The 9,975-nt window shown below is 35.7% G+C and overlaps 1 protein-coding gene across 1 annotated transcript; it reads right to left on the bottom strand.

Moving 5' to 3' along the window:
• Window positions 1–1,504: 1,504 nt before the first annotated feature.
• LOC145157890 (uncharacterized) lies at window positions 1,505–3,461 on the bottom strand. Its single transcript, XM_079076869.1, has 2 exons — window positions 2,066–3,461; window positions 1,505–1,974 (listed from the first exon to the last, which is right to left on the bottom strand). Exons 1-2 carry the CDS (start codon window positions 3,459–3,461, stop codon window positions 1,505–1,507), a joined length of 1,866 nt encoding a protein of 621 aa, XP_078932995.1.
• Window positions 3,462–9,975: the final 6,514 nt, after the last annotated feature.

Raw genomic sequence — 9,975 nt, 5'->3', positions numbered from 1 at the left:
ATATTATTCTCGTTTTAGGAAAAGAAAACTTTGCATCACCTCATTCTGCCTTTTACCGTCTCATACCGATGACGCGTCTTACGGTTGAGTCTTTGGCTTTTTCCCACCACCTCATGTTTTTTAAAACCATGAATACTTTAAGCATTAATTATCAACTCTTATTTGCAACTTGTCATAGTTAGACATCTAGACCCGACTCACCACTACCCTACTTATTAAAAATGTTTTAATTAAAAATATGGTTAAAAACATCTAATCTACAACTTTGGGTGTTACTAAACAAGTTTATACTTCTCATAACATTCACACAAAGAAAAGTCGATGATGTAAGTTTTCAATAAAAAATCCTTTTGTTTAAGCATTTAATGCACAATGATTGTAGTTTTGGCAATGTTATATCCCCTAGATCTATGGATGTAGTCTTCAAAAGAATTGGTTTTACCATACAAAAGGGCTTAGCGGCGCAACTTGTTGCCCGTTTGCCTTCTCATATCGTTGTATGATGATAACTAAAATGTTTGTATTAAGAAAAATATATTAGTAGGAAATCAAATAGCTAGTTACGCTAAATAACAACGTAATTAGATTATTGACAACATATATTAAGTTTGATCCAAAATAGCATTCAACTTTCATTTTCTTTTTTATCGTTTATGGCAACATGAAACCCTCATAAAATAATAACCGGATAACGTGACACCTAACACAACACTCATGTATACTAGGTTATATTTCGACTCCTTATACTTTATACTTTGACCGGTGAATGTTTATATACCTAAGTCCCAAATCATTTGCACAATTTCATGAGAAGAGGGAGCTGCTTTAATAGTTTCATAACTCGAGAACAACACGTTCTCTTTGGGTTTTCTTTTTTTCCTAGTATATGTTCATAAACTTGAGTTTTTTATGTTATTTCCTAATATGGGTTTGTAGAAAATTCCAACTAAGTGCAAACAACTTGCCCAACACTACAAAGAATATGTTAATAACCAATGTGAAGTTGACTCGTAAGTTGATGAACAATATATGGTGCTGCTGAATATAAAGTTAGTTGCTCAGATACGGACATCATATGTGGTGAAGAGGACTTGAAAGTGGGTAGTGGTGCCATACTTTCAGGCCTTCTCTTTATTTTCTAGTCATTATTTATAAATAATTGTTAGTATACATATATGGTTACTTTTTCATATGTAGATGTGAATGTATTGTATACTAAGCATCTAAAAGATAAGGAGGCCGGCAAGGTTTTAAAATACGGAATCGGGCCTCGAGGCGTTTACCCCTCGCCTCACGAGGCGTAAGCCTCGAGGCGAAATAAAATAATAATAATAATAATATATTATATTAATCATAAAAAACATACTAAAGTCCAATTTCAAACATAAAAGTCTTACTTAATGTCATCATCCCAAAAATAAAAACATACTAAAATTCATAATAGTCTTCAAATCATGCCAAATTAGTAAAAACAAAAGCATAATAGTCTTCAAATCAAGCCAAATCAACAAAAACCAAGGTCATCATCATCTTCCATTTGACCATCGAGCTCATCATCTTCATCAACCAGATTTAGTTGAACACCTTTCCTCCTTTTTGAACTAGAACTTGCACTTGTTCCAACGTCTATTGCAACTTCATCGGTTCCAACTTCTTCACTATTCTCATCGTCTTCGATACTTAGGTCAGCTAACCATTCATCATCAGATGGCAATTCCTCAACAATTAAGGGATCATCACCCTCTCCTAGCTTCTTCTTTGAGAGAAACTTTCTCTTCAACTTCTTGTTGTACATAATGTACACCAAGCTATTCATTTTACTCGTAGTCAACCGGTTCCTTCTCTTTGTGTGTACTTGATTAAATGTACTCCAATTCCTTTCGCAAGCTGAAGCGGAACAAGTTAGACCCAATATTTTTGTTGCAAACATCATGAGCTCGGGCACACTCTCTCCAAAGTTATCCCACCATTCAACTACATAAATAAACGAAAAACCAAATTCAAATTAGTATAATATTTAATAATAATTGAAAAATGTATATATAATTATACTCCTAGTTTATACCCGGAGGCCGTTTAAGGTATGATGTTAAAGCCGCATTATATCCAAACAACCCTCTCTTGTACTTAAACTCATCGAGCTGTGAATCAACCTTTTCATTAGTTTCTTGATCCAAGAGTCTTTCCATGCACCTATACAAACCCATTTTTATCTCGGGATGTCGGGAAACATCGGGACTCCACCTATAGCGCGAGTTCAAGAAATAAGCCGCTGCATGCAAGCCACGGTGCATTTGATTCTCCCATTTTTCATCAATAATGTCCCATATTTCCTTGTAAGAACCCACATCCCCATCAAAATTTTTGGCAATCTTTTCCTTGCATTCATCCATAGCACCATAAATATAAGCCATTGCCAGTTCTTTTTCACCATCAACAAGTCTCAAAACATGAACCAGAGGCCTTGTGGTTTTCATTGAATAAACCACACTTGGCCAAAAATAAACTTCATCCATGACAATCTTCTTGACAGCTATTCCATCCGACTTCTTAGCCCAAGCACAATTTGACCACTCAGTTGAAACAAACATCTGTTGTAATGGTTGTTTCAACTCGTACATGCTTTCTAGTGTCAAAAATGCAGTGGCAAATCGGGTAGCAGCCGGCCGAAGAAGATCTTTCTTTGCAAACTTTCTTGCTAAGCTCAAAACCCACTGATGGTTATGAATAAAATTGCTTACTTTTTTAGCCTTAAGTAAAGCATTTTTGTTTTGTGGCAACCCTCCAATCTTCTCAAGCATCAAATCTATGCAATGAGCAGCACACGGAGTCCAATATAAATGTTTTCGCTTCTCCATCAACAAGGTACCAGCAGCTTTGTACGCGCTTGCATTATCTGTGATCACTTGAATGACAATATCTTCACCGATTTCCTCAATAACACCATCAAGTAGTTCGAACAACTTCTGTGCATTTTTTATGCAATCTGACGCGTCAACAGTTTTCAAAAAAATTGTCCTATATTGATTGTTCACAAGAAAGTTGATCAAGCTTCTGTTTCTAATATCGGACCAACCATCTGATAACAATGAAACTCCTGTTTGCTTCCATGTAGCTTTTATGTCATCAACAAATGTAGTGGTTGTCTTGACTTCTTCTTTTAAAATCCAAGTGCCCAACTCGTGTGCTGAAGGAGGTTTTAAGTCACGACCATAATTACCAATTGAACGCACCATATTTACAAAAGCCGGACTCGATGCAATATTAAATGGCATCCCATTCTCATAAAAGCATCGCCCAATATCCAAGCAAACTCTATTGCGGTGTTCTTTAGCCTTTGCTGGTGTCATCTTCTCAACCGTTATTGTCCCTTGGTCATCATCAAGTGGAATCTCCATATAATGGTCTATCAGGCCTCTAACACCCTTGGTGCTAACACTAGGACTAGAATTTGCACCCATAACATTGTGAGTGTTATTGCTCATATGGTATGATCCACAACCCACATTTTCCTCAAAATTACGTTGCTTAGCGAATTTCTATTCTTCATATGCTTTTAGATATTGTTTCATTTCTTCCTTGACTATGTCGGGCACGTTTAAACAAGGTGCAACATCTTTTCGTGATCCAGCAAGATGTTCCTTCATTCGTTTTACCCCCCCCCCCTTTGACAACCTTACTACAATAGTTACACTTGAGGTATTTGTAACCTTTTTTGGCACCCTCTCCAGGTACTTCTACCTCTTCACTATGTCCCCAAGCTGGATCATTTCGTGCTCCTTTAGAAGCCATTTTAAGTCCAAGACTTAATAAATAATCTGCAATAAAGTGAGCGTACAAAAGCATTACAGGGAGAAACTACCAAACTGATAACACTGTGTTGTCTAATTCGAGTTGTGTAATTACCAAAATGAGAGTGTAATTACCAAAATGAGAGTGTAATTACCAAAAGAACAGAAGACACAAACTCATGAAAACACAGTAAAGTGGATAGAGTTTCCGATTTTTTTCTAACCTTTGATTTGAAGCAGTCAAGACTCAAGCAGCCTTCGAGAAGTCCAACTTCAATTTCAGCTTAGTACCTTCGGATTTTGATGCAGAAGTGGGGAAGAACATCGATTTTTACTCACAAGTTGATGACCATGTTTGATTTTGCTAACACTTAACAGGGGGGAGTAAGAAGAAACGAGAAGAGAAAAGAAAGAAGAAACGAGAAAAGAGGGAATGACGGCTGGAGAAAAACTAGGTCAAATAAATTTCAACTTCAATTTCAGCTTAGTACCTTCGGAAAACGCCCCGCCTCGGATCGCCTTTTACCGCCTCACAAGACTGAGGCGTGCACCTCATTCTGCCCCTAAGAAGCGACGCCTCAGAATCGCTTTTTGTCCGCCTCGCCTCAAGGCGCGCCTCGAGGCGTACGCCTCGACCGATTTTTAAAACCTTGGAGGCCGGGTCTAAGAGCAATAGTTTTATCTTTTTATGTTTTTGGCTACATTTGCTTGTCTTTGTGGTAAGAAGATTAGAATCCTTTATGGATTCTTATCTTCTTACAACTATATATATATATATATATATATATATATATATATATATATATCACTGATTTACATAATCAGTCCCAGTTAATTTAATTAGTCTCTTTTGATCACTAAATTAATTCCAAATTAATTCTTGATCGATACTAATTAAATAATATGATTTCTCCATTAATATATTATACTTATAATATATTAGTAAATCAAAAATTACCTCTTACTCAAATATCCATCCTATCAAATTGTCCTCGTGATATGCAACCCAAAATGGACCATGTTACTCTCGGGTCAAGTACATACTAATTGTAGTTATGGGCTTAGACATCTAATCCAACAGTCTCCCACTTGGATAAGTCTAATAACTATAACTGTAAGTACGACTTAAACACTGACTAGCAATCGTAGCTCTTAAAAGCCGCTGTCGAACTATGACCCAGTCAATGACGCGTCCATTAGATAAGGGATCATATATTCCTCCATTCTACAAGATATCATATGGACTGAGACATGGATTATAATCATTCTCTCTGTCCATTTGTTGTTTCCCGATTTCCGATTTATGACAACTGACTAATTGAACAAATCAAATCAGTCCACGCTTGGCCAAGCGCTTAGGGTGTCATCACTAAATCATCGAGGGGCCCACATATATCGCTTTTATCCCTCTTAGGGTAAAAGGAACGGATAAACTTAAACTCATATGTTTGCTCTATTTATTCATCAAATCACACACAATGATACGTTTTATAACACCAAGTTACTGGTGCGTTTGCATATCATCAATGTGCAACCGACTTGTAAACTGCAACTATATGTCTCCGTTTCAAGAATATAAGATATTATCGTCTCACTAATCACTCGTGATAAAATCCGTGAAGTGATTCAAATGAGCATGGGTTTAATCTAATACTCAAATCTTATTACAAGAGTACTCATGAACACTGCAGCAAACTTGTGCTATGTCTAAAACACCTAGACAATCTACAGTCAGATTCATGACAGTCTTGCCTCAATACCTACTTCCAAAATATGATCGAATGTGGATAGTTTGAATAATCTTATTATTCTGGAAGTCAAAACATGCAAAGTGAAACAAAAGAATAATCGAATCCAATATGGTCTCAAAACTTTGAATATAAATAAAACACATTTTATTTAATCACCATATTGATTACACATTATTCATTGTATAATGTTTCGATTTATCAACTTTATACTTGAATTAAAACAATAGTTATCCCATGCTCCAAGCATGCATGCTATGTTTATCTATCGTCCTTACTTTGTGAAAACTTTTCAATGATGCTCATTTCACAATTCCAAATCTTTATGACAAGCGTAAGAATGCCAAATTCTTGCCACTATTAGAATGTGTTAGATTCTAAACTATCATGCAATATAACCTTTTGTAATGTCATGGTACTACAGTCACAGAGACTTTGCCAACGATATTACAAAACATTCCACTGGAGATTGATAACAAAACAATTCCATGGAAGTGAAGTCTCAAATTCAAAGTACATTCCTTTGAACATCCTTCTTGCATAAAAGTTTCCAACCTACACATAGATTCTTAATATCCAACTCCCATTATGCAAACATTTCCATATTTTCCATATGACAGCTCATTATTAATAGAATCTTGTCTATTCATAATAATGTCAATATGGTCCATCCATTACAATACTTCCAATTACCCACAAGCAACCAATCTTTGGCGAACCTTAGATTGTTCTTAGCAATTGTTTAGCAACTTTAGTCATATCCGGTTCTGGTCCTTTTTCCTTTTTAATGCCCTAGGCATTTTGGAAAATTCAGAACACATAAATATTATAGCATATGCAATCGATCATATACCTGAAGCATATGGGATACGATTCATAATGTCTTACATAAAGACATGATACTTTACCATTCTCCTGCTATAATATTTCCATATATAGAATTTCCTTATGTTGAACTATTCCAACATAACATTCATATATATCCTTGACTAAATTTGATTAAAATCTCACAATCTAAGCTTTAATATTTGAAATAAAGTATGAGTTCCTCTCCCTTAATTATAGCAAAACAACTTTTCAAACTCTGCAACTTTGCAAATTGAAACTTTTGTTTTCTATAATTAACATTGCTAACTTGCAACACTTACCATAATGATTATGCTCCCACTGGCATAACAATTATTTCTTTAATAACATAACACTTACGCTCCTACTAGCTTTGACATGTACCCAGAAATCAGCTGGACTTCTAGAAATCAATACTTGTTGACTTTCTTACCAAAGTTCATATTTCTGATACAAAATGCTTCGATAAGACTTTATCTAGGCTTCTCAAACTCATACACCTTTCCTTATATAGCTCACATGTGTGTCTAAACAATTTTAGAACTTACAACAATAAGTCTCAACTGTTTAGACCTTTTGCCATTTCTCACAATTCGAACTATGAAGAGGGATGTCGTAATCATAATCGAATTTGAGAATGCAAATATCACAATTGCTATCTCCTTAAAATCTACTTAGTGAAAGCTTTTCCTCACAATCATTTTCATGAATTGGAGAGAAACCTTATGACACTTAGATTTTATGGTGTATGTGTTCCTATCCATGTGAGTTTGTCGTAACCATAATCACAAGACAAGGTTAGTGACAAATCCAAACTCATATGGAATAAACTTGTTCAATCTTAATTTCTTGCCATCTGGCAGCACAAGGGCCTACCATTGCTTCCAAGTTGTTATACAAACAATTGAGCACTCATAGAACTCACATGCATTGTCAACTTCAACTGGAATGGGCACAGAAACAAGAATATATCAACACGATTCGTTACAAACCTCAAGTCGTGCGCTAGTAATTAACAATAGGTTTACTCTTGATTAGTTCTTGAAACTTTTCAAGATCTTTAAGACTCCCACTGACCTCTTGACATATAAGATTCCCTTGTCAATAATCATTCCTTGACAAACAAATATTCAAGCGTTAGTGTCGTTTCTTATCGAGACAAACACTTCACACAATTGGTCTTAGTTGGTCTTTGTCTTATCCAAGACATCACAACTTATCAATTTCAAATGTACAAGAATAAGAAACATTTTACTCTACATTTGATAAGTGTTATAAACCTTTCTTAATATTATGTCACTCAAGTTACAATCTTGGAGTACGACTCTAAGACTCGATTTTGGAACGAAGTACGATTCACCTTTTGATTTAACCATTTCAACAATTCACGATTCCTTTTCTTAGCCATTCAAATGCACTAAGATGTCCTTAGAGGATCAATTGTGATATGGTTTCATAATCACTAAGATAATCATAAAACACGATACTCAAGTACTCTCACTACTTTTTAGATTGGAGAAACTTTTATTTTTCTGCCTAATTTGATTCTTCTTATTCGTTCTGCTATACATTGAAACATTTTCAATGATTCAGAATTACACTTAATCTTGTAAGTATAACCATATTTACTAAACTTTTAGTAAATCATAACGAATAATCTTATTGTTCTTTGTGGTGGACCTGACCAGTGCACAACCAAGTGTACCTGATCCCCTATTCCTTCACTTGACTCACATATACATGTGAACAAGGAATTAGTCTTAATTTCCCAAAGACGAAGGTTCTCATTCATCACACAATACAAGTTGCATGATTCCAAGTTTCTATCCAACTGAAACTTGGGTGATGAGAATCTTTCCTTATTTGGTAAATCTTGACACTACCACAAACGAAAGAATCAAATCCATTTTCTAATATTGCTATCAATGGAAACATATAAACAACAATTTTTCACAAATGCCATTGCAAGGAAACTTAAAATAAGATAAAATCAAAAAAATTTCTTTTATTTATAAAACTGCGGAAAAACTTTTCCTTACAATGCAATTACAAATGAAAACTATGTTGTTATCTATTCCTAAGCAATCTATCATAACTCTAAGGAGCAGCTCAAAATTCTGATCACCGAATGAGAGATCCTACCCTACAACGGTTGGACTCAGACAAGAGCTGCGAAATAGGGTTAGACCTAACCTTCTGGAATTATTTAGTCCTTGCAATATGTAACTTAACATATTTGTTTACTAGTTAGTGAAAGACAACTAGAACTCCTAAAAGCACAAAGCAAGCAGCATTCGGACATCGAGTGCACATAATCGGACATATACTAATCAGGCTATCATATTGACTAATCTGTACTAGCATGCAGTTCTCATAAAGTTGAACACATATAACAGGCACATAAGGCATCCTTCCTAGATCCTTAGTCCTAATCTAGCATGCTGTTCTAATAAAGATGATAATCATAACATAACATAATCTTGTATGGGTAATTTGGGAGTACTTACTTGAGCTCAACTGATTGCATGCACCACACCCTTTTCTCATTTCAAAGTTCTTTTCTATCTTCAAAATCCTATTTGTAAAAATGATATTATTTTTGAAAATTTTCTATACCATCTCCTTAGTTTGAGTTCAGACACACTCGAAAGTGTGCTCGAATCCCTCAAACCAAGGCTCTGATACCAACTTAAAACATCCCGAAAATACAAGCCAAAAATTTCGTTTTGAAAACATTACTAACACCATAAGATTCAAATATCATATAAGAAAACCATAAGTCGTGTGTCTCAAAATGACATAAAATATGTCTCATAACAAAACCAATGTCAAGATCATATCAAAATATCAGAGTCAATCTCCATCCGACTTGCCGAGTTGTATGAACAACTCGCAGAGTCCACCTCCATCATATGAACATGTCCAGTCTACGACTCGCCGAGTTGTATGAACAACTCGTCGAGTCTGTTCTTGCGGGTAAGGAGATTGCCTTGGACTCGCCGAGTGTGTTCTTGCACTCGTCGAGTCCCATGATTCCTAGATTATGGCTATATCTTAATACATCGAAGCATTCATCACGACTTGTCCGACCTTGTTAACATTCGACTGGGGTTCCTTTGAACCACAACAGAAAGGGGCTCAATACCCTGGACTCGCCGAGTCCCAAGAACGACTCGCCGAGTCGATAATGTCCATGCCTTATATTTCGATTTCTGACGTACAACACTTATCCAAAAGGTAGATATGGGCTTCTAAGATCGATCTAGCACGTAAAGTTACGAACTTTACACGCATGCATGGGAGTATATGCTTAAAGGACCCAAAAAATGAGGTCTAAAGGGGTGCATGGGCTATCATGGCCATAAAGCTTGCATTCTCATGCCATGTTCTCGACTCCAGAACCTAGATCTGAAGGTGAATCGACTTGGGACGACCAGGTCTTAAGGATTAAGCTTTTTGGACCCAAAACTCCATAAAAGTGACAAAAAGGAGATCTTATAGAACAATAAGTCAAGTGTTAAGCTTGATTACCGGAAAGTGTAGCAAAAGAGGGCTAGATTCTGGATCTACTTCTTCTCCCTTGAACCTTG

This window comes from Lactuca virosa, chromosome 2 (genome assembly GCF_052849685.1).
Source record: "Lactuca virosa cultivar CGN04683 chromosome 2, Lactuca_virosa_CGN04683_v6, whole genome shotgun sequence".
Classification (NCBI taxonomy): domain Eukaryota; kingdom Viridiplantae; phylum Streptophyta; class Magnoliopsida; order Asterales; family Asteraceae; genus Lactuca; species Lactuca virosa.
This window is presented reverse-complemented; position numbering and strand designations above follow the sequence as displayed.

Coding starts and splice junctions, on each gene's coding strand:
- LOC145157890 (XM_079076869.1), bottom strand. CDS start 3,461: ATGGGTGCAAATTCTAGTCCTAGTGTTAGCACCAAGGGTGTTAGAGGC. Junction 1,975..2,065: donor ATACCTTAAACGGCCTCCGG/GTATAAACTAGG, acceptor TTATTTATGTAG/TTGAATGGTGGGATAACTTT.